This window comes from Nansenia antarctica (assembly GCF_963989245.1).
Source record: "Nansenia antarctica genome assembly, chromosome: 8".
Taxonomy (NCBI): domain Eukaryota; kingdom Metazoa; phylum Chordata; class Actinopteri; order Argentiniformes; family Microstomatidae; genus Nansenia; species Nansenia antarctica.
This window is the reverse complement of record NC_137678.1, coordinates 13,995,437-14,021,451: the sequence shown is the minus strand read 5'-3', so window position 1 is coordinate 14,021,451 and position 26,015 is coordinate 13,995,437. Positions and strand designations below refer to the sequence as shown.

Below are 26,015 nucleotides of genomic sequence, written 5' to 3'. Positions count from 1 at the left end.
GTGTCGCAGGACGACCTTTGGTCTGAACAATTGATTTAGGTGGAGGCAATCTGCAGCACGAGATGGCTTATCAGAATGCTGTTCTGGAATGTTCTTTTCCTGGAAAAAACACCAGTGACTCAGAAATGATAAAAGATCTTGAGAAAAATGCCATGTTATGGGCCGCACATATATAAAATATCCTTTTCCCCTTTATGCACGTTCAAATTCACTTTGCACCATACACCAAACAATCTACAAGACGCATTGTGTTTGTTTCAAACATCCCAAACATTTATTGACCGACATTTCTTACATAGTTTCGTGCACCCTTTATCCAGTCCTAAGAAGTCTTGGGTGATAACACCTCTTTGAATAATGTAGAAGGAGATGTATTCCAAATTGTTGTTATTTAAAATGTTAACTTAATACAATGGTGTCAATGTTATGTATTCTTTAAGACTTACATACATATGATCATCATGGTTGCTATTTGTTACCTGAGAAATTATGTCTATCTGTGAAACGTCCCTTGATTGGATAACTAGATCCGGCCAATCCTTTATATATGTGACAGCAGCTGGTGAAACCGGGAACAAGTCGGCAACCGACCATGTGTTCAGGCTTTTATTCTGAAAGATGTAAATACATCAAATCAATGACACTCAATAGCTAGTCAACTAACACAGCTTGTTTCGTGAGCCTGCTAACAATGTAAAGTAGTGTTATAGTTAACTAGGTAGCAGTGGGGATTACTCACCAAATCCATTTCACTGCAATATTTTGGCTCGAGTGTGTCATTGATTTTCAACAATGTTGAAATGTATTAACATTTTTCGGAATAAAAGTCAGAACAATTTGATTGGTTGCCGACTTGTTCCCGTTTTCACCAGCTGCCATCATCTTATCATCAGGTCCGTTAAGAGATTCAACCCTTTTCAGTCAGTTGGTCTGGTTTTAAGTTCTGTACATTTGTACAATTATTCTTTGTAATGCATTTTACCTTGGTTATTCTCCTTATCAACAGGACATATATTTGACATTCCGTAATCATCAGAAAACAAGTTTAATAATTTAAGTGGTATGTAGTGGTGTTAAGTAGTGATCTGTGTGTCATATTACATCTATGATCTATGTCATATTATATTATGATATATGTCATATAAGTCATATAGGATTTATGTGTCTTCCACAGAAAAAGAGGACTGTGTGTATTGCCTCATAAAATAGTCCAAGACTCAGGGCTTGAGGAAGGTGGATACATGGCACAACCTCATAAGGAGATAGCCCCTTAAAACCATAGTCTGAGATTTCAAATAGTCTAAATGATCGTCTGTACCCCATAATGTTGATTAATATGAATGATGAAAACCTCAATGAGATCAATACAACCATCTAACCAAAACATAAAGGACCTATTATTTATGTTGTCATAACTTTCACCTTTTTTTATTCAATTAAAAAACGAGACATACAGTAGGACAACACAATTGTAACATGGTTGTCAAAGCGTCGTTAAGCATTGAACCTTTACATTTGTTATGTAACCCCTTTCCCTGTATTGCTGCACATATACACGCCTGGTCTTACAAAAACTAAATTCTGGGATTGGAGGGTGTGAATTTACAGTCATCATGCAGTCATGATGAAGAATGCAGTCATCATGATTTTAACTTTGCTAACCATACGATTATTGAGGTGCAAATAGAGGTCGTAACTGGCCAATGGTTAGTTGCACCAACTGTACTGTCATCATTGTTGGCCAGGCTTGTTAAATTACACTCTTGCCAAATCCTGTGGTAAGGTGTGTGAAGACATCTCTCTTGCTAATCAACATTCTTGAACACAGCAGTTGTTTTGAGTCAGATGAGATGGCATGCTATAAAACTTGGGCAGATCCTTTTTTCTCCAAACTTTCCTCTCGAAATAACTCTGGTACATGATAATAATGATGCACCTTATCTGTCCACAACACTGTTTTCCAGACGTCTGCTGCTTTCTAGGTAGTTTTTAGCAAACAGTAAGATGACCATCCTTTTTAAGGATAACGAGTGGTTTGCACCTTGCAATGAAAACACTGTAGTTTCGGCTAGTGACATACTCTGCGTATGGTAGTCTCTGACACATTCCTGCCTACCCCCTGGAGAGTATTCCTGATATGTGAGAAAGTTGTTTTCTTAAGAATGGAGAGCGTTCTTCAGTCAACCACTGTAGAAGTCTTCTTTGACCTACCAGCGTGTTTGAGAATGCTGAGCTCACCAGTGCTGTCATTCTTTCTTAATGATGTTACAAACTGTTGATATTTCAACCTCATGATGGCTTCCTCGATTTTCATTTCATTGATATCTCTTTAGTCCTCATGTTGACAGCAGACACCAACAGCAGACTCCAAAGGAAAATGCACAGCCTAGAAGCAGTACCGATACAGGGGGACTATTTCTAAATGGTTAATGGTTAAACTAATCTGAAAAAAGAAAACATTCAATTAAAGCTGTAAATGTTTGATTTCAAATCCAAACTGTTGAAGTACAGAGCTAAAAGAAGACTAAATGCTTACTCCTTCCAATATGTATGGAGGGCACTATTTGAGCGCTTTTTGAGCCTTTGGACAATGGCAACAATGGCAACAATGGCAATGCGCAAGTTGGCTTGGGCCAACTCAGAACTAGAACAGTAATAAAATAGACCAACTTAAAGAAAGGAATATGCTACATAATGCAATACATTATAGGTTTGGAACAATGAAATGTAAGAAAAAAAACATTTCTGTCAGGACCACTGTCTTTTTTTATACTGTTTTTATACTATGTGATCATGATTTGATATTCCCTGCTGTCTGTGCTGGCTATTGTGTCCAATTCTCCTGTTATGTTTTTTTGGGGCTATCTTTACAGCTGCAATGTCTTGCGTCAAACAACAAATGAATCCACCGAGGGGCTGGCTGACTGGGGTGGTTTGGTGTTCTAGAGCTCACCATAGATCTTTGACTGGGGTGGTCTGGTGTTCTAGAGCTCACCATAGATCTTTGATGTTTGTTTCTGCTGTTGTCTGCTCTTCTTGATACTTCAGTCATATGCTGATCAAATCAAACAAGACTTACTGTAATGAAGGAGTGTGTGGATGTGGCTGTATGAAAAGTATACCTCCCAGATGTTTAGGCAACATAAACACGACCAAAATTGCAGTTTTTATTGTTTGAAACCAGACATTTGACTCACACAGGAAGACAGGTTGACAGCTGCGTGCCATGTAAATGGTAAATGGACTGCACTTATATAGCGCCTTTATCCAAACAGCCTCTCATTCACCCATTCACACACCAATGGCAGCAAGCTACCATGCAAGGCGCCGGCCCGCTCACTGGGAGCAATTTGGGGTTCAGTGTCTTGCCCAAGGACACTTCGACATGTGGCCAGCCGGGGCTCGAACCGCCGATCTGCCAACCTTGCAATCGTTAGACGGCAGCTCTACCTCCTGTGCCACAGCCGCCCCATGTAGTACCACCACCCGCCTCTGGGATGGCAGGAGGGTGTGATGTGACTTGGGTCATCTCTCACATGGACAGTGGATTATTAACGGTGACAGTTTTCTTGGAATTCTCCCCATGGTACAGAACAGTAGAGTTAATCCCCATGAAAGATCAACAGTGAGAGAGAGAGACAGAGTGCGGGAGGGCATTATAAAGAGAGAGAGAGAGTAGGGGCAAAGGAAAATGAAGAATATGTACGCTCAAAGTGGAGAGGTGGAGGAGAAGAAAGGAGCAGGAAATGTGATGAAAGGATGCATAAAAATACATAAAGAAAAGGCTATGGTAGGGGACTGGTAGGGGCTGCTGTGGCGCAGGAGGTAGAGCTACCCTCTAATGATCGCAAGGTTGCCAGATCGGCGGTTCAAGCCCCGGCTGGCCACATGTCGAAGTGTCTTTGGGCAAGACACTGAACCCCAAATTGCTCCCAGTGAGCGGGCCGGCACCTTGCCGCCATTGGTGTGTGAATGGGTGAATGAGAGGCCGTTGTAAATCGCTTTGGATAAAGGCGCTGTATAAGTGCAGTCCATTTACCATTTACCATGGTAGGTAGGGGAAAGTAGTCACTGAGAGAAAATTGGTGAGGAATGAGTTAAGTAGAGGACGAAGAGGTGGAGAAAATCAGAGTGAGAAAGAAGAAAGGAGGCTGGAGCAAACTGACCTCAGCCAAGCCTTTATTTACCTTAGCTAACCATGGCAGTCACACCCCTGTGTAACATAACAAACCTGATCCAGGCTGAGTTATTATATGTGCACACTGGGCGGAGTTACGTGTGAACGCAGCAACCTTCATCATTACCTACACAAAGACTCGGTAACAGCTGAATAACTGTGGCTTTGCACTTTTCGTATTGGGGTTGCCACATTATTTAACCTTTACACTTTTATTATAGGCAGGGGAGATCCTACTAAGAACAAGGTCATTTTTTCCAGAGCTTTTTTTTTCTTCATGCTTACAAACATGAAACAGATCATTCAAATTACAAACATAATACAATATCAATTATATGAATATATTAATTATATATATTTAGATAAATATATTAAATTAAAACAAGACCAAGAAATCTGCATATCATTAATTTATTAGATTTGTTTAACTGCAGTGTGATCGATACCAGCATAGTTGAGTTCAGCATAGTTGAGCTAGGTAGCTAGCTATATCGACCAAGCGAGCTAGCTTGCAACAAAGGCAACGCCTAAGATCTTACGTTCAGTGTTAATAATATTTGTTACGTTTATTGTTAATAATAAAGTTTTAGGTAATTTACCTTTCTTTTTTAACGTAATCGCCGTCAATAGCAATCGTGATGAGCAGCACAAATTTGTTATTGTTGTATTATAATATTGTTGTTGCTATACATCAGAGACATATACAGACGTTTACAGTGGCGTAATGACGTGGCTCTCTAGTCAGTGGAAAAGCAAACCGGTTATTAGAAGGTTTGCAAGTTGAACCAACTGTTGGACCCTTCTACAAGACAGGGATGGCCATTCTACAGATTGCTATAAGGTACAACGATGAGTACCAATCAAAGCAAGCTTCAAACATTTGGAGAAGCCAGTAGATTACTGAGAGAATGTAGTAAAAAAAATATAGAAACAAATATTTCCGGCAACAATACGACACGCCATGTTCAGAGAAGAAATGGCTTTGCATATGATCCTAAAAATACCATACCTACATTGAATTTCGGAGTTGGAAGCATCATGATATGGGGCTGTTTCTCTACATCATGGTACTGGTAGTATGCAAATTATCGAAGGGAAGATGAATGAAGCCATGTACCGGGAAATTCTTGAGAAGAATCTGTTGTCATCCACCAGGATGATGAGGATGAGACGCAGGTGAATCTTCTAGCAGGACAACAAGCCAATACATACTGCAAAGGAGACTCTCAATTGGTTTAAGAGGAAGAAAATAAAGGTGCTGGACTGGTCTAGTCAATCGCTAGAATTAAATCCAATGGAAAATTTGTGGAAGGAGCTGAAGATCAGGATTCACCAGCGGACCCCAGGGTCTTGAAGGGTTGTCCCATTTCATAGGGAAAGATTTCAACCACTACGCCTTGTGGCTCTGTTCAGAGTGCCAAAGCGAGTGGCACTCCAAAACGAGCCATAGGGGTAGGGAAGGGAATCGGAATTGGGCCTTGAACTGTTATCACAGCCAGATGTATATGATTTGTTGCGAGTGTCCATGGTGCCATGAGTGGAATGCAATAGCTGTTACCTTAAAAGTAGAGTTAACTTCAGGAAATCAGTGTTCAGTAATATTCAGACTGTAGCTGACTGTTTGTCGTTCGTTATTGGGATACACATTTGGCATGTTTAAAAAGATGAAATTCTCAGCTTTTCAACAGTCATCAAAACTCAAAATATGTACTATAGGGGCACAATGATAGCGGAAGTCACATATATAATTTGTTCTTAAATGTTTATTTAGCCCTGCCGATATAAAATGTTACGCTTTTTTAAGCTTTTTCCTCTTGAAAATGTCATTAAATAACTGTATTAATTCATTACTCATGATGAATTGGCAGTTTGTGACAGTGCCAAGACACCTGCCAAGACCTTTCTCTTCTGCATGAATTTGCTTTTCCAAAATGTGAGACATGTGGGACATTTCTGGGCGTCTACCACTTTCTGAGGGTGCGTAACCTGCTGTGTGTGTGTGTGTGTGTGTGTGTGTGCGTGTGTGTAAACGTGTGTGTGTACGTGTGTACGTGTGTACGTGTGTGTGTGTGAAAGACAGCCTCAAGCATTTCTCAGTGCTGGAAGCCTACCTAAGCAACAGAAGCCTTTTGTTTTGACGTTCAGATTTTTAAAAATAATTTAAGTATCGAGGAGACACTATTCTGAATTGTCATTGCAATTCCCATTGCAGTCAAAAGAGGGAGCAACCTTGCATATGGAGCCTTTAAAGCAGGTTTTTGAAACCTGCATGTCTGCATTTATGGCCTGCCTGTATGTATGATTTGGAGGTTACATTCATGAGGTTGTGTTGAATGTAATACAAACCTGTATCACACCTCAACACTCGATTTTAGAAAGCGCTCTTCGAGCACCACGAGCAGTTATGCACTCAAGCTAGGGACCTACGAGTCTCTGGGTAACACACAAATAGCTACATGTCTTTTTAAGACCTGAGTGGGCTATTGCTGTGCCTGCTAGTTTCGATGTGTACGATGCATGAGTTTAGACGGCTGCTTCATCATGACTGTTGTGTCCTCACCTGTGGTTTAGCCTCTACAAGCAATGTACTCTAGAAATCACAACTCTTCCACTAGGGGTCATGAGTATTCTTGCTTGTCAGGTCAGGAGTCATGGCAGCAGACACACACTGTCAATTATATTTCATTTTATTTACTATTTGTACTGCTAATTGTATCTTGTCTTATTTGTCACTGATGTGCTGTACTACTGAGACTATTTTATCTTGACTTATGCCTATTGCCTTATTGTCTTGTGCTGCAATGTCAGGAACTGAAGTCTAAGAATGTCATGACTACATTTGTATAATGTGACGTAACAATAAAACTTGAAACTTGAAACCTGTCATGTGGCATAGAGGCAATCACAACAGGAAAAATTAAGAAGGTAGAAACTTAAACCCTCGGTTCCCCAGAAATGTTTTGTGTTTTGCGAATCAGCTAAATGGACGATTGATGTGACACAGCATTTTTTTATTTCATTCACAGCAGCAGAACTTGTTCTGAAACTGTCTTAAGCAGAGCTATGTTGGCCTAGTGCTACATGACACAGCACTTTCCTCTAGATGTTTTTGGTAAAGAGGAGAGGTTATGTAACACTCCTACCTGAGCACTAGTGTGTGACATGTCCTGGAACATGACAAGTGGGTGTTACATGTCAGTGTTGGATGTTAGACAGACGGGATTCAGGTATATTTTGAGAGAGCAAAATGGCTTTTGAATCCAGAGTTATGCTGTGGGCATGTGGTGAACGCACAGTGCATACACTCATACTCATACTCACACACACACACACAAACACACGCACATACACATCAACACACACAGGCCCATTACGGAGTTTGAACGAATGCGTAAGTAATGGGAGAGCATGGTCAAGCATGTTCATGTTCTAAAACATTACTGAGAGGTTATAGTGTAGATTGTAGTGTAGCGAACGGGAATCTTCTAGTGTAACTCGCCCCATGCGGGAGTCGAACCCCGACCTCCCACATAACCGACGGCCGCGCTAACCATTAGACCAAGAGAGTTAACTCCCTTGGAGGAGCTGTTAACGGGGCCTCATACAGGATCGTTACACTAAAATGTTACACTAAAATGCATCTGGCTAGCTGACAATAAACTATCAATACACCTAGGTAAAACTGAAACCATCCTATACGGATCCCCATCTAAACTCAGAAAGGCTGAACATTTTAAAATAAAAGTGGGTAACATTAATATCACAAGAAAAGAGAATATTACATACCTGGGCTCCATCTTAGAGGCAAATCTTTCCGGAGATAAAATGGCAGCAAAAGTAATCAAAAAAGTGAACCATAGAACTAGATTCTTGTACAGGATATCCTCACTTGTCAGTAAAAACACACTGAGGACCCTATCAGGAGCTCTCATTCAATGTCACTTCGACTATGCCGTAACATCATGGTACTATAGAACCACAAAGGCCCATAAAACAAGACTCCAGACAGCCCAAAATAAACTGGTTAGGCTTCTGCTAGGCCTCAACCCTAGGACACATCTAACCGCTGCTAATTTTTTGAGCCTTGATTGGCTACGAGTAGTTGACAGAGTGCAGCAGCTTGCACTGGGCCTGGTCTTCAAGATACGCTACACCACAAAGACACCCAAGTACCTGTCAACATACTTCCAAAAAGTGAACAACGTCCACACATACAATACCAGAGGAAGCTCCACGAACCACGTTCAACCGCGTTGCACCACAAACAAGGGGTTAAACTCGTTTGCAAACTATGCAGTAAAAATGTGGAACGCCCTTCCTATAATCTTAAAGGAGTGCAAAACACTGCCCACCTTCAAAACCACTCTCAAAAAACATTTACAGGAGGCTGCAATCCGTAACTGGACCCTCTAAATCAAAAATCTGATTAAAAGACCCGAACTACCCACTGTACATACTTTGTGTTTTGTCCCCCGCCCCCACCTGTGGTGTATGTCCCCACCTGTCCTACCCGCTGTACATACCTTATGTTTTGTTGTATTGTTCTTCCCATGATGGATGTATGTATATCTTGTAGATAGTAATAGTTATTTGTCTGTATTATCTTGTAGATAGTACTAGTTTTTTTGTCTGTCTTACATGTAACGATGAATTGAGAATCAAGGACCCCAATTGAAATAAGCCAGTGGCTTTCTTGGGTTTTTATCCTGTTAGTTGACCTTGTATGTAATATGTACTTTCATGTACCTACTTCTGCAAATCTTCTAATAAAGTTTTCAATCAATCAATCAATCCTCACCGTTCGGGAGAGCGTGCCCTCACGCTTCAATATGTCAAGTCCCTCACGTGGACACGCCTCTCCGATGGCCTTCCTTCCATCCCAACTTTCTGACACCAGTGTAGCGAACGGGAATCTTCTAGTGTAACTCGCCCCATGCGGGAGTCGAACCCCGACCTCCCACATAACCGACGGCCGTGCTAACCATTAGACAAGAGTTAACTCTCTTGGAGGAGCTGTTAACGGGGCCTCATACAGGATCGTTACAGTATGGTATTTGTGCACATATTGGTTTCACCATTCAGAAATTACAACACATTCTTTTATGCATAGTTCCCGTTTCAACTTTTTCCAAAAGTTATGGGACAATTGGCTTTACATTTACATTTTTGGCATTTAGCAGATGCCCTTATCCAAAGCGACTTACAACAAATACATTTGTCAGTGAATCATCTATACATCAGTCATTGCAAGAAAAGTACCGGTAATCTTAAATAAACTTCAAACAAGCTTCAACATACCTTCTCTTCAGTAATGGAGTCTTCCAGTGTGATCGCGATCGGAGACCATGGCGGTGGAGTGCATTGCCTATTGTTCTCTTTGTGACAACTGTACCCGCTGCTTCCAGCTCTTTGTGGAGCTCTGCTCAAGTGGTCCAAGAGGTCCTTGGCTCTTCTGACTCACTTTTTGACTGGTCAGAAACCTTGCGAGGAGCTCCTGTGCGTAGCTGGTTTATGGTCGATTGATGTTCCTTCCACTTGCGGATAATGGCCCCGATGGAACATTTAGGAGTTGAGAAATCCGTCTGTAACCAGTGCCATTACTGTGCTGCTCAACAATGTTGTTGCGAAGGTCTTGGGAGAGTTATTTGTCTCTACCCATCATGAGATGTTTCTTGCAGGAAAGCTTGGTGACAAATGATTTGTTTACTTGCATTCAGAGGTGGGAAACCTTTTTTCAAAGAGTGGAAGTACTTACCCACCAACATGCACTAACCCAGGTGATTCTAATTAGCACAGGTAGGAGAACTCATTAGTGGCATAAGCTTTTAGAAGCTTTTTAAATTTCTTTAGCTGTGTAGTTATATTGGGGTAATGTCTATAATACCACAGTCTACATTTCATGTGAATCGCTGCAATGGAGTTAACCACTAACCACAAGTTTCAGATCCAAGTACAGTACCGTCTCCCGCCGTTCTGCCCACTGTGAGCAAGACACGCTGTGCTGGCTGAGCCTGTCGTCTGTGTTCTCCTTGGGAGGTTGAGAGCAGAGCAGAACTTCCTTCGTAACAAATTGAACCAATAAAGAATAATTCTACTATCAACTAAGTGTGTGGCTGTGAATAAAAAATCTTGTTGAGGCTACTTTTAAATGTGGTTTCATCTAACGTCACGAAACAGCACAGGGAGCAGTTGATTTGACATGTTTATTGTTCATGTTATGTGATACTGAAACAAAGTTCTTCACTGATAAAAAACAAATCCCCTTTGTTCACGAAAATATACAATTTGAATATTAGTTGATCCACAGGAGGCAGACACATGGCAGAGCACCGAGCCAGTTCTTCTCTGTGGCTAGATGACACACAAATAGGGCAGATGCTTTTGGGGAATACATAGTCTTAAACCCACTTCCACAATGCCTACTTTACTCTGTCAAAAGCATGACACACAATCTCTGTAGTCCTGCCTAGGTCATTGTCTTGACCATGTAAAATAAGCATGATAACAGGGGTGAGGTAAAGCATTTCCTGCCTTTGTACATGAGAGACACTGAGAGCATACAGTTATAGCTTTGAGGGTATAGTTATAAAATCTGCTCCTTTAAGTGTCTGAGCCCCTGACGTCTTGTGTCCTGTCTCTGGTCCTTCATTGGAAAATGAGCCCTTTTGAATGTTCAAAAAAACTAACTGGAAAAACAGTACACACCCAGAAGATCTTCTAAAAAATTACAATGGAATCAAACGTTTTGAATCTAATGCCATTTTATAGGGTAGACGCTGCTAAAGGCTTGTTTTCCGATTGTGTGATTGATAGTATGGCACAGAATTTCTCACACAATGGTGTTTTTTTTCTCTTCTCCAATCCACTGTAGCTTGACAGCTACATTCTTAAGGCTCTGCAGGGAACTTCCCAAAACTGCTCCTATTCCATATATAGCGCATGTAGAATATGACTTGTTGTGGCTTGAATTTCATTGACTTCAAATTGGCATTACCCACCCACATGGCAAGCATCAAGTAGTTCAGCTCACCCTAGACAATAACCATCACCACCATGTCATGCAAGACCTCAATGCTACGGTTCTACTACTAGCATTGTTCTGGACTAGAGGTCCATGAATCAAACATTAAAACAAACTGTTATAAATTCATCCAATACCGACTGGGTATACTCCAAATAGGTCAATATAAAGACACGAAGAGGGATAATAAAGACCAATTTTTCTACAAATGTACAAGCTTCCATAAAGAAAAAAAATATCATCATACAGCAAAAAAATCTAAAACACTTAATAGTAAAATAACCATTGCAGAAGGTTTCAGTTAAATCCCTTACAACCCCCACACAAACAATTCAGTGAGTGTACCATATAATAGATTATTTACAAAGCATATACAATTGTCAAAAAAGACCATGTTTGTCATCCAAAACATGCACGTAATATACATAAATGTCCACTTTGGCTGGATCAATCTGAACACGCTTAGCTTAGTTACGCTTGAACACCTTTTTAAAAACAGGCACCACATACTAGGCTCTAAATGCAAACTATCAATGTGGTCATCTGCTTTGACCAAGGACTTCTTTCAACAAGGCACAAATTGAATATTTTGCAGGGAACTTATTAATCTTTTACAAAAATGACATTTTGAGAGAGGTTGTTATAATAAAAACAAACACATTGTGTAGTTTAAGCACCCATTAGATTCTGACAAACATAACAACAAGCTGATGACCAGGGCCTCGTTTCCATAGCGATGGAACTTAAGCCTTTGAAGCGTAACAATTCATCTTTGATCTTAACAATTCATTATTTTGAAGAACGACAAAGTAACATTTTGTCCTAAAAACACACTCATAGAGAAAATGTTTGTTAAATGCATCTTAAGAGCACTGTAAGGGCAGAGATGGACATATAATGAATATCAATCATTGATAGACTGGAAACACTGCACTCAGATCAGCTTTCTCTGTTCCAGTTCTTATATTCACATAAGGAGTTCTCCAGAGCAGCCTGGGAGATATTATTTCCACCAACGGCAGGGCATCTAAACACATCAGCGGCAAAGGTTGGCTTTTCCAATTCTTGCGTGAACCCATCTGAATCTTAAACCTATAGCCTAAATGATTATAGATTCTAATATTAGATTTATAACAGATTTGGGTTACTTTGATGGGGCACAAGATCAGTGTGATGGCATCACATTATGAAGGTTATAAACACATTCAGTAAGTCTATGAAACCAAACATCCCCATAACATAACCGTATGTGCGTTTCACAACAGTTTTTGATCTGTAATTCATTGATGTGCTTGTTTGGAAAGGCGTCTGCAGACTTCATCAAAGTAAAGGCAAAAAAACTATGAATTCTATGTTTAACGGGCTTGTTGTGGTTGTGAAGTGACTCGGGAGGGCAAAAATGCACCGTACGATGGTTTGCTTACTTTGCTGCTGTACTAGTGATCTGAGGCTGTTAAAAAAATGTACAATGCACTTACGATTCGCTAACATGGCTTCTAATGCTGACACCAGACCCAGACTTTCTGGGTAACAATAGGTCTATTTCATTTCTCTTATCTTCTCCAGGTTTAACATAATGACTGAATCTGAACTAAAGGTGGTGACCACAAACAAACACCACTTATCTGGGCCTTACATTTGACTTTTTTCTTTCTTTTACATTTAGCAGACGCTTTCATCCAAAGCGACTTACAACAAGTAAGTTCAGCCAAGAGGTCTTTTGTTTATGTTGTTTTTGCAAAATGAAATCGTGTTCTGAGAAATTCTTTCACACATTGGGATGGAAAAAAAAACATTCCCATGGAATATTATGAGATGTCTGTGCCAAGTAAAAAACAAAACAAAAAAAAAACAGTGCTGGTGGACTTCGGTGTCAATTGCAACAAAGTTAAATGGGAAATTATATGGAGTTCTATCATGAAAGGAAGACAAAACTTAAACAGCCACAACATTATAGTTGCATTTGACAGCCAGGTTTACTAAAACTCTTTTTTGTTACAGAATTTCTGTAAGATAAGGGTTGCCGTATATGGAGAATATCAAAACCCATGATATCAACAGTTGATAACGATTGTTGCAATTGACCTAGAACAGCGGCCTCTTTTTCTGTGTGTGACACATTTGGACTCAGAGTCCTTGGGCTACCAACTGACCCAAAGTCATTATAGCAAGACACAAGTGAATAAGAACGCAAGCAAAGGAAGAAAACAGGTAGGTACCATTCACCATGTACGTTCAAACCTCCCTAACATTGCCATGTCTCAATGTGACAATAATACTGTCCCATGTTCAGTGTCAGAGTCTTGTTGATAGGTATGGCTATCATAAGAGCCAAGTCTTATGAGTGTCTTGCAATGTGTGTCACTGAGAGTATAAAATAGAAATCTAAACCAAAATCTACTATATCAAATTGTATTGAAATATTGTTTCCCTGTGATCAGACAGGTTCAACTGCTGATATGAATACATATTGAAAACACATTGACTTTTCTTCAAGCCCATTTCTCAAGTATTTGTAGAAAAGTGACAGCTATTCTGCATGGGTGTACAAAAACAGCCTAGGACTCACTGGAAGTTAGCGAAGAGGCACTTCATTAATAGTCTGAATGACCAAAGTATGAGTCGTATGTGTTAGTGTGAGTCTGACTGCACGTGTTAAAATACATTAAAACTTGAAACATAATGCTAGAAGTATTCTTTGTCCGTGTAGAACCCCCGTCCTTTCAAGTACGCAGGGCTAGCCACCCCTTGACATGACGCCATGATGTTGTGTCACCACAAGTTCTCCCAGATACTCTGTCTTCTCTTTGGGTTCATGGGTTCTCAGTACATTGTCATGGTTTTTCTAAGGGCAGGTGTTGTATGGTTGACTGCACCGTGCATATCCAGGCTCTGCCAGTTTCTTTCCCGTGACTGACCCTGGACCTGAACTGCACTACTTTTTGCCATCCGCGTTTGACGACCGATTCTTTAGAACTAAAACAAACAAACAAACAAAAAAACTAAACTAAAACTAAAAATGAGAATAAAATAGTCTGTTTCACTCGTAGCATGGAGTCCCCTCGATAATACTTTGTGGAAAGGGGGGGGGGGTGGGGGTTTGAGAAGCGGAGACCGTCCCCTCATGGTGCACCTGACAGGCTCAGTCTGTGGGTTCTTTGGGTGTTCCGTGGGGGAACCCCTCGGGTACAGTAGCCCGACCCCAGAAGCGTGAGGGGGGGGTTGGGGGGTTGGCGATGTTGGCTGGGGAGTTGGAGGTGAGTGTTTGGGGGTCGGGGTGGGGGTAGCGGTCCTCTGGGTCTGTGCGGGAGGAAGGCTTAGTGTCCACCGGAGCCGGGGGGGTTGTGGATCCAGTCCAGCGTGATGAGCGACAGGCTGCCGATCATGAACACCACACCTACCACCAGGAAGATGGCCGCCTGGGAGATAAGCAGAGACGAGAAGCAACATGAGAGGAGACCACATGGAGAGAGGAGAGATGACATGGAGAGAGGAGAGATGACATGGAGAGAGGAGAGGACATGGAGAGAGGAGAGAGGACATGGAGAGAGGAGAGAGGACATGGAGAGAGGAGAGAGGACATGGAGAGAGGAGAGAGGACATGGAGAGAGGAGAGAGGACATGGAGAGAGGACATGGAGAGAGGAGAGAGGACATGGAGAGAGGAGAGAGGACATGGAGAGAGGACATGGAGAGAGGACATGGAGAGAGGACATGGAGAGAGGAGAGAGGACATGGAGAGAGGACATGGAGAGAGGAGAGAGGACATGGAGAGAGGACATGGAGAGAGGAGAGAGGACATGGAGAGAGGAGAGAGGACATGGAGAGAGGAGAGAGGACATGGAGAGAGGACATGGAGAGAGGACATGGAGAGAGGAGAGAGGACATGGAGAGAGGAGAGAGGACATGGAGAGAGGAGAGAGGACATGGAGAGAGGACATGGAGAGAGGACATGGAGAGAGGAGAGAGGACATGGAGAGAGGAGAGAGGACATGGAGAGAGGACATGGAGAGAGGAGAGAGGACATGGAGAGAGGACATGGAGAGAGGACATGGAGAGAGGAGAGAGGACATGGAGAGAGGAGAGAGGACATGGAGAGAGGACATGGAGAGAGGACATGGAGAGAGGAGAGAGGACATGGAGAGAGGAGAGAGGACATGGAGAGAGGAGAGAGGACATGGAGAGAGGACATGGAGAGAGGACATGGAGAGAGGAGAGAGGACATGGAGAGAGGAGAGAGGACATGGAGAGAGGACATGGAGAGAGGAGAGAGGACATGGAGAGAGGAGAGAGGACATGGAGAGAGGACATGGAGAGAGGACATGGAGAGAGGAGAGAGGACATGGAGAGAGGAGAGAGGACATGGAGAGAGGACATGGAGAGAGGAGAGAGGACATGGAGAGAGGAGAGATGAAGAGAGGAGAGAGGACATGGAGAGGAGAGATGACATGAGGAGAGGGGAGAGGACATGGAGAGAGGGGAGATGACATCAGATGACAGTGCACATTGTCAATGCTTTCAATGATGTTGTATGGCAAACTGAATGTGGAATGCTGCTACTAGGTGTCTCCTATGGAAAAGGCAGTGGGAGGGTGTTTTTATGTAGTGTACAGGTTGCAGTGTCTCTATCTCTGCAAGTCAGAGCTGGTTTGAGTAGTGTGTGTCTGCGTGTGTGTGTGTGCTCGGGGTCTGTGTGTGCGTGCGTGTGTGTGTGTGTGTGTGTGTGTGTGTGTGTGTGTGTGTGTGTGTGCGTATGCGGGGTCTGTGTGTGTGTGTGTGTGTGCCCTTGTTCCTCTCCACACTTACTGAGATCTTCTGCGGGGAGCGGAGCGGCACAGACTTGACCAGCCGTAGATAAAAGGCAGCAGGCAGGATGAAGATGAGCATGGTGGCGGCAGATGAACCTGTTGGAGGAGGAGGAGGAGGGAGGGAGGACAAGCATGTTACAGGGTTCCCACACCTTCTGAAACATCAAATTCAAGCACCTTTCAAGGACTTTCGAGACTCAATTCCCTCAAATTCAAGGACCCAACACGGCATAGTTTGAGACAGATCTAGATGAGAATTTATATAATAGGAACTATCCGCTTCACTCGTGGAGTGAAGATATTATTAAAGCGTACGCGCTGATCGTCAGAAAGGTGGACAGGCGCGTACGCTTTAATAATATCTTCACTCCACGATCGTCTAGTCTGGTCTGGCGCCTGCGCCGTCCGTTGTTCTTCCTGCACACCGATACACAGATCCAGGATCCAGCAGCGTCGTCGCTGTCGCGCAAACAAACCCGACAAATGTTTTACTTGCCCCGGGCAATCGGGCAACCGTTAATGTCGAACCCTGGAATGAGGCAGACTTACCGATGAAGCCGAAGATGTCTCGGATGGTGGGGACGAAGATGACCAGCATGTTGTTGAAGAAGAGGATGAAGGCGGCGATGAGGAGGTGACGTACCCAGCTGAACTCCCGCCCGCTGAACATCAGCGTGTTGATGGAGGAACGGATCTGAAACACAACGCAAACCCTCGTCACAACCTCTTTCTGCCACAAGCAACATTCAAAAGGTCTTGACTTGACCCGGGGGTATTTAGGTTTATACTTTCCTCTCAGCAGGATTACAGTTCTACATGTGAGCTAGGAGGTTTTATGGAATTTGTAGCAATACAATGTTATTTATAAACCTTGCAGAAATTCTCTTTCACGCACACGCTGTCACTCCATCACGCACGCACACACAAACACACGCACACACACACACACGTATACAGACGCAGACGTATACACACACACGTATACACACACATGCACGTATACACACACACACACACACACACACACACACACACACACGTAAACACACACGTACACACACACACACCTACACACACACACACACACACACACACAGTCAAACAAGGACAACAAGTCGACAACAATAGTCAGTCACGTCCGCTCACGAACCTAATTCACTACAGATGGCTGCAGACTCAAGTGTGTCAACTGCAGTGGGACTAGTGAGACTACAGTGAGACTACAGTGAGACTACAGTGAGTCGGTCAGTAAGGCCGCCGGCAGCTAAGAGGCTGAGCGTTCTCCCAGCTCAAGGCTCCCAGTTAAAGCCTCACTGGGTGAAAGGTTGCAGCGTATCAGGTGAAAAGGAGGATGGCCACGAGGGGAAGGGTTTGAGAAGGGAGGGGCCTGAGGCACCCATTCAAAAAGGAAGAAGGATTAACTGCAATGGCATCCTGGGGGGATGGGGGGGAGGGTGGCGGGTACTGTTCAAATCCTACCCTTCGCTCTGTTAGCTGGTGAGATACCAGCTGCCTGTTAACAACTTTTAAACTGAGCTGACCCTTTGATTTGTCTTTATTTTAGTTGTGGTCCTTTTGTTGTAGTTTTGTAACGTGATTGTCTGTTGTTTGTTAATGTCTTTTTTTTATTTTTTATGTCTTTTTTTTATGTTGACCCCAGGAAGATTAGTGGTCGCTTAAGTGGAAGTTAAAAGGGGAACTAAATAAAAAATCAAATGATTCAGAAGAAAATAACACACGTGATGGAAGAGGAGATAGCTCCCATCCAGATGACTTGGGAGAGACAGTGAAACAGGAAGTAGCTGGACTAGATTTACTCCACGGTTGCCCTTGATCAAGATGACATAGATGCAGAGGTAAGGTACGGTGACCTTGAGTGCCATGAAAGGCGCCTTATAAAATAAATGTATTATTATTATTATTAGTAGTAGTAGTAGTAGACCTGCTGGGCTAAATAACTACGACCCAGAAGTGTCACGATCCACTCACATCTCTGCCCAGCCTGATAATATCTGTGCTCCTCTTTCGGCGGCCGTTGCGTAATTTGGTCCGGTGGAAAAGTGGAAAAAACCTTCCGCCTCAGCGTGACATTCCTGCCGACCCGGCTGCCAAGGCTCCAAACTATTCAACGCCAAACAGAGACTCCAGACGTAGCCTTTGGAGTGGGACCATGAGATATTGGTCCCATGAGATACTGCCCCCCCCCCACACCCCCCCTCTGTCGTCCTGGTCTGACAGCTCCCACTGGGGTGAGACATGTGGCAGAGTGCCGCCGCTGGCTGGCAGCCTGGACCTGCCTGGTCTATCAGCCTCTGGACCTGGTCTATCAGCCTCTAGACCTCTAGACCTAGAGCCTGGACCTCTAGACCTGGTCTATCAGCCTCTAGACCTCTAGACCTAGAGCCTGGACCTCTAGACCTGGTCTATCAGCCTCTAGACCTCTAGACCTAGAGCCTGGACCTCTAGACCTGGTCTATCAGCCTCTAACCCTCTAGACCTAGAGCCTGGACCTCTAGACCTGGTCTATCAGCCTCTAGACCTGGTCTATCAGCCTCTAGACCTGGTCTATCAGCCTCTAGACCTCTAGACCTAGAGCCTGGACCTCTAGACCTGGTCTATCAGCCTCTAGACCTCTAGACCTAGAGCCTGGACCTCTAGACCTGGTCTATCAGCCTCTAGACCTCTAGACCTAGAGCCTGGACCTCTAGACCTGGTCTATCAGCCTCTAGACCTGCTCTAAGCCTCTAGACCTGCCTGGCTCTATCTGGGACCCACTGGCTACAGCAACAAGCCCAAACCAGCCAACTGAGCTCCAATGAAGTGAAAGGTTCCATAAAGGCTTGTGGGTTTGGCTCGACAGATAGGGGGTGATTCATGTTCAGCTCTGTAGTATCATTAAGGTGATAGAGTGAAAAGGTCAACCGAGGTGAAGAAAAATAACCACATTTGAAGTGTATGCTCCAAAAAAAAGGAGAAGAGGTAGAATAGAGACATTATAATGACTTATTCGCCATTTTCATTGTCGATTGATTGCATCTCAGTGGTGAGGTACACACTGTACAGTGCTAACTGCCTGCCTTGGACATAGAGGCCACAGGATTCACCTTCTCAGACCTGCCCCCTAGTGGCAGACACAACAAACTGCAGCAAGTCAACAACCTCATTGGAGAGGAAGCTCTGACAGCTCTGACACAACCAGACCAGCGCCACTTGTAACTGCTTTAATTTTTTGTCTGTATTTCACTCTTTTATATTATATTTGACAGACATGTCATTAAACAAAACAACCATTCATCTGAAATACTAATTTGATCTTTCTCTCTCAAGCTCTCTCAACCCCCCAAATTCACCCACCCACACCCACAACCACATCCACATCGACACACACACACACACACACACACACACACACGCACACACACACACACACACACACACACACACACACACACACACACCTACACCCACCCACTCACCCACCCACACACACACACACACACCGACATCCACCCACACACACACACACACACACACACACACAGCCAAACACACACCCACACACACACACACACACCGCCGCTCCCTTCTGGTGCCAAGACCAGCGGTGGTTGAGAGACAAAGCAGACATTAATCTGGTACTGACGGTTTCTAGCATTTGTAGCAAAACATTTTTTAAGGGGAAAGCACTAAAGGATAGATTTTCCTCAAATGTCACGTCTCCATAAATTCAGTGACCAGGACAAGTTGGCAGAGCCCGTGTGACTGACTCAGACTTTGCTTTCATCTAACCCCTCCGACTGTATATATCTCCATAGCCATTGTCTCTCAGCGTCATGTGACCTTCGCTCAACCCAACTGATTGTAAAGGTCAAGGCAAGCGCCCGGGTGAGTGCTGCTACACATCAGCAGTGTGTGATGTTACTGCCAACCGACCGACAACGGGAAGAGTTTTTGAGAACTGGAAAAAGCACTAAATTACAATCCAAATAACATCACTGTGTTGCTTTGTGGAGGCTACAGGAGTAGCTTGTTCTTTCGGTAGATGTGAGAATGTTGCGGGTGCTTGATCTAGGGTTAGTTAGACTAACACGGGGACATGTTGTCACAATTCTGTGACACTCTTTAATATACATAACAATGACGTACAGTACATATTGGAATTCCATCGTATACCCCCTCCCCCCTCCCCCCGGCCTAACATTGATAATAATCTGAATTATGTTGTGATGATGTTCTGTGTACCCCCTCCCCCATGCCCCCCCCCCCACTTAAGTAGTCAATGGAAGTGCACTGTCACTCTCTCTCTCCCTCCCTCCATCTCTCTCTCTCTCTCTCTCCCTCCATCTCTCTCTTTCTCTCTCTCTCCCTCCATCTCTCTCCATCTCTCTCTCTCTCCCTCCCTCCATCTCTCCATCTCTCTCTCTCTCCATCTCTCTCTCTCTCCATCTCTCTCTCTCTCTCCATCTCTCATTCTCTCTCTCTCTCTCTCTCCATCTCTCTCTCGCTCTTGTCTGAAGGGCAGGTCAGGGTGAGTGTTTTTCCACCGTCTGCTCAGGGCTTATCTCCTGGAAACTTCCACTGGGGCAGTGTGGGATTCTCTGTCTCACATTCCCTCCACCAGAAAAAAGAAGCTCACTCCCACAGTGAGGGTTGAGTGTGTGTGCGTGTGTGTGTGCGTGTGTGTGTGTGTGTCCGTGTGTGTGTGTGTGTGGCTAGCTGTGTGTGTGGGAGAATCCCTCCAACCTCCAGACACACCCATCGCCCCCCACCTGAACCATACCCCCCCCACCCCCCCTCCCTCGTCCTCTCTCTCTCCTTTCACTGGGCCGACCCCTGAAGGTTCTCCCCTGCCCTCTGCTGCCCTCTGCTGGTGGTTTAGTGTAACGACAACAACGCTACCCACTTCTATAGAGGTGGGACTACTGTATGTTCACCTATCTTTCCTCCTCCACTTGCCCCCTCGAGAGACTCTTCACCACAACCCCCCGGGTCCCTTAATCCCTCCATCCTAAAAACTCTCTCACATCACACAACCACATCCCTCTCTCTCTCACTTCTGTCCCATGCCCCCACCCCCCATACCGACCCCTGTTCCTTTTTAATCCCGACCAGGAACCCTGTGTCGTGCGTGTGTACATAGGAGAAGCGTGACACTTCCTGTGACCCCCCCCCCCCCCCCCGGGGCTGTTTATGGGCTCGCTCGCCCGTCCGTGTCAGGAGGGGGGCCGACCTAAATATAGAGCGCGGCCATATAGGGGCGTCAGGTACGGCCAGGAGGGATGTCCCCCGACACGCTCTCATGCCTCGGCTTACTTAACCCTTACTTGAACAGATTAGTGACCAAGACCTGGGGGGGGGGAGTATTGCAGGAGGAGAGAAGAGAGAGGGGGGCCCAACTGAAGGCCCAACTGAAGGTTGGGGCGTTTAGCCAGGACATCTGCGTGACGAGAGAGAGGGAAGAAGGAAGGAGAGAGAGAGAGGAGGGAATACGGTATGAAGGGCTGAGTGTGAAAAGGGAGGGGAAGGAGAGGTGGAGGGGAGTTGAACGCTTCATACTGTAGCCCTTAGCCACCCTAGCAAAAAAAAAGAGATGATTCACTGCAATCTAACTTAACACTGCTTCTCAAACGTTGTGGCTGTGTGTGTGTGTGTGTGTGTGTGTGTGTGTGCGCGTGCGTGCATGTGTGTGTGTGTGTGTGTGTGTGTCAGGTTAAAGAGCCAGAATATGGCCGCCCACAGATGCTGACATCATAAGGGGAATGCTTCGAGGTGTAACTGTTCAGAACCTGTATAATAATAATAATAATAATAATAATAATAATAATACTTTTGACTTATATAGCGCTTTTCTAGACACTCAAATACACTTTACAAACTGAGAAGATCGAGTAGTAATAATAAAAAGAAACAAGAAATAAATAAAAGAAAGTATAGGGGGCTAATTACGGTAGTGCTGGGGACACATGGGAAGGGGAGGGGGAGAGGGTTAACTGCTGAAGGCGAGCTTGAAGAGGTGGGTTTTGAGGGCCTGTTTAAATGTTGGCAGGGTGTTGGCCTGTCTGATGTGGTTGGGGAGGTTGGTGTATGTAGTGGTTTTGTTGTGGTTTGTTAGACGGTATGATTGGGGAGGGGGTGGAGCAGCTAAAAAGGTGTGTTTTTATTTGGGGCTTAGGGAGTTGAACTGAAGGCACTACGATAGTAAAGCTCCCATAATGAGTCCTCTTCTGGAGCCTCAGGGCCAAAACCCAAGAGGCTAACCAACAGCTACTTCCCCCAGGCCACCAGGCTCTAACCCTAACCTAACCAACAGCTACTTCCCCCAGGCCATCAGGCTCTAACCCTAACCTAACCAACAGCTACTTCCCCCAGGCCATCAGGCTCTAACCCTAACCTAACCAACAGCTACTTCCCCCAGGCCATCAGGCTCTAACCCTAACCTAACCAACAGCTACTTCCCCCAGGCCATCCGGCTCTAACCCTAACCTAACCAACAGCTACTTCCCCCAGGCCATCAGGCTCTAACCCTAACCTAACCAACAGCTACTTCCCCCAGGCCATCAGGCTCTAACCCTAACCTAACCAACAGCTACTTCCCCCAGGCCATCAGGCTCTAACCCTAACCTAACCAACAGCTACTTCCCCCAGGCCATCAGGCTCTAACCCTAACCTAACCAACAGCTACTTCCCCCAGGCCATCAGGCTCTAACCCTAACCTAACCAACAGCTACTTCCCCCAGGCCATCAGGCTCTAACCCTAACCTAACCAACAGCTACTTCCCCCAGGCCATCAGGCTCTAACCCTAACCTAACCAACAGCTACTTCCCCCAGGCCATCAGGCTCTAACCCTAACCTAACCAACAGCTACTTCCCCCAGGCCATCAGGCTCTAACCCTAACCTAACCAACAGCTACTTCCCCCAGGCCATCAGGCTCTAACCCGAACCTAACCAACAGCTACTTCCCCCAGGCCATCAGGCTCTAACCCTAACCTAACCAACAGCTACTTCCCCCAGGCCATCAGGCTCTAACCCTAACCTAACCAACAGCTACTTCCCCCAGGCCACCAGGCTCTAACCCTAACCTAACCAACAGCTACTTCCCCCAGGCCATCAGGCTCTAACCCTAACCTAACCAACAGCTACTTCCCCCAGGCCATCAGGCTCTAACCCTAACCTAACCAACAGCTACTCCCCCCAGGCCATCAGGCTCTAACCCTAACCTAACCAACAGCTACTTCCCCCAGGCCATCAGGCTCTAACCCTAACCTAACCAACAGCTACTTCCCCCAGGCCATCAGGCTCTAACCCTAACCTAACCAACAGCTACTTCCCCCAGGCCATCAGGCTCTAACCCTAACCTAACCAACAGCTACTTCCCCCAGGCCATCAGGCTCTAACCCTAACCTAACCAACAGCTACTTCCCCCAGGCCATCAGGCTCTAACCCTAACCTAACCAACAGCTACTTCCCCCAGGCCATCAGGCTCTAACCCTAACCTAACCAACAGCTACTTCCCCCAGACCATCAGGCTCTAACCCTAACCTAACCAACAGCTACTTCCCCCAGGCCATCAGGCTCTAACCCTAACCTAACCAACAGCTACTTCCTCCAGGCCATCAGGCTCTAACCCGAACCTAACCAACAGCTACTTCCCCCAGGCCATCAGGCTCTAACCCTAACCTAACCAACAGCTACTTCCCCCAGGCCATCAGGCTCTAACCCTAACCTAACCAACAGCTACTTCCCCCAGGCCATCAGGCTCTAACCCTAACCTAACCAACAGCTACTTCCCCCAGGCCATCAGGCTCTAACCCTAACCTAACCAACAGCTACTTCCCCCAGGCCATCAGGCTCTAACCCTAACCTAACCAACAGCTACTTCCCCCAGGCCATCAGGCTCTAACCCTAACCTAACCAACAGCTACTTCCCCCAGGCCATCAGGCTCTAACCCTAACCTAACCAACAGCTACTTCCCCCAGGCCATCAGGCTCTAACCCTAACCTAACCAACAGCTACTTCCCCCAGGCCATCAGGCTCTAACCCTAACCTAACCAACAGCTACTTCCCCCAGGCCATCAGGATCTAACCCTAACCTAACCAACAGCTACTTCCCCCAGGCCATCAGGCTCTAACCCTAACCTAACCAACAGCTACTTCCCCCAGGCCATCAGGCTCTAACCCTAACCTAACCAACAGCTACTTCCCCCAGGCCATCAGGCTCTAACCCTAACCTAACCAACAGCTACTTCCCCCAGGCCATCAGGCTCTAACCCTAACCTAACCAACAGCTACTTCCCCCAGGCCATCAGGCTCTAACCCTAACCTAACCAACAGCTACTTCCCCCAGGCCATCAGGCTCTAACCCTAACCTAACCAACAGCTACTTCCCCCAGGCCATCAGGCTCTAACCCTAACCTAACCAACAGCTACATCCCCCAGGCCACCAGGCTCTAACCCTAACCTAACCAACAGCTACTTCCCCCAGGCCATCAGGCTCATGAACAAGCCTACTGTCAAGTAGACAATTGTCTATCATCCTCAAGCACACCTGTGTATGTATATGAACTAATTGCTAATTGTATCCCCCCCTCACTGTCAGGTTAGCTGGGTCTGTACCACTTTTTAAAAAACGTTGAAAACCCCTTATATAGGATGGTGTTTTTATAAGTAGTTTTCTCTCTTTTACTTCTGATATCTGTATTGATTTGATCATTTGTTTCATTGCTTTTGTGAAGTCCTTGTTTCCATTTTATGAATTATATTTTATTTGTTGGCTGTTCACTTGTTGGCTGTATACTACCAAATGTACTGTGAAGCACTTTGTGACTGCTGTCTTGATAAGTGCTATACAAATAAATAAAAATTAAGTAAAGAAGAAGGAAGGATTAATAGACATTGGAGAAACAGTACTAGGGGGTAGTAGATGTGTCAAGAGAAACAGTATGGGTGGGGGGGGGATGCAGGTGTCTCAGGAGACACAGTACAGGGGGGTAGATGTGTCAGGAGGAGCAGTTAAGGTGTAGCCTCCACCAGCAGGGAGTGAGTGAAGAGACGGGCGGTGTGACTGCCGCGTTGGCGTAGAGGTGGTGGGGCCAGTCGGCCAGCAGAGGTGGAGGAGCGGACACAAATAAATCAAAGTAAAGTAAAGTGACTTACGGGGAAGAGGACGATGGGCACGGTGAGCGTGACGGCGGTCAGCACGGCCAGACGCACCAGCAGCAGCAGGGTGTCAAACTTGTACACCTTGGTGAACGTGTGCAGCAGCTCTGCCTCCACGTTGTCTGTGTGGCGGGGGAGAGAGAGAGAGAGAGAGAGAGAGAGAGAGAGAGAGAGAGAGAGAGAGAGAGAGATTAGATGCTTTGATTAGATTAGACTCAACTTTACTGTCATGGTGGCCTGGGGTGGTCCAGTGGTCTAGCACCGCGGTCTACAGTGCACACATTATGCCCATGTCGGCATGGGTTCGAATCCGGCCCATGCCCTGCTAACATGCCCTCTCTCTCCCTTCTTCTCCTTACTTTCCTGTCTGTCTTCACTGTATCTGTCTAATAAAATGAAAAATATGAGTGGGACTGCCCCACTCAGAGAAAAAAACAAACAAAAAAAACGTTACTGTCATGAACAGAGTGGTTGGTACTAAGACAACCAAACACAGTTCGGGTGCATCTAACCAGAGTGCAACTGGTGCATAGAGCAAAAAACATGACTGCATGGTGGGACAGTATACGGTATTGCAGTGTATCAGTATGATAAGTACAGTAAGGATAATATGTACAGTGTGACAGGACAAGGGTTGGATATGCTCAGTCACACACTGACACGCCACCTTCATTGTATCCAACTGGCTAACACTTTACATTCAGTTGATCTATAAAACTGTGTAGTTATTAGGGATGCTCCGATTTATCGGCCACCGATTTAAATCGGCCGATTTCACTCCAAATGACTCGATCGGTGATCGGCAAAAATGGCCGATCGCAAAAAACGATTTTTTTTCTTTATTATTATTT

General features: G+C 45.1%; 1 protein-coding gene across 1 annotated transcript in view; it reads right to left on the bottom strand.

Annotated features, from left to right (window-relative positions):
- Positions 1-10,366: 10,366 nt before the first annotated feature.
- Positions 10,367-26,015, bottom strand: part of slc38a4 (solute carrier family 38 member 4) — a 31,262-nt gene continuing 15,613 nt past the window's right edge. The window contains 5 exon segments of the mRNA XM_080537857.1: positions 10,367-14,617; positions 16,004-16,101; positions 16,555-16,699; positions 25,162-25,344; positions 25,346-25,388. Coding sequence (XP_080393983.1) covers positions 14,516-14,617; positions 16,004-16,101; positions 16,555-16,699; positions 25,162-25,344; positions 25,346-25,388 — 571 coding nt within the window. The 3' untranslated portion in view covers positions 10,367-14,515.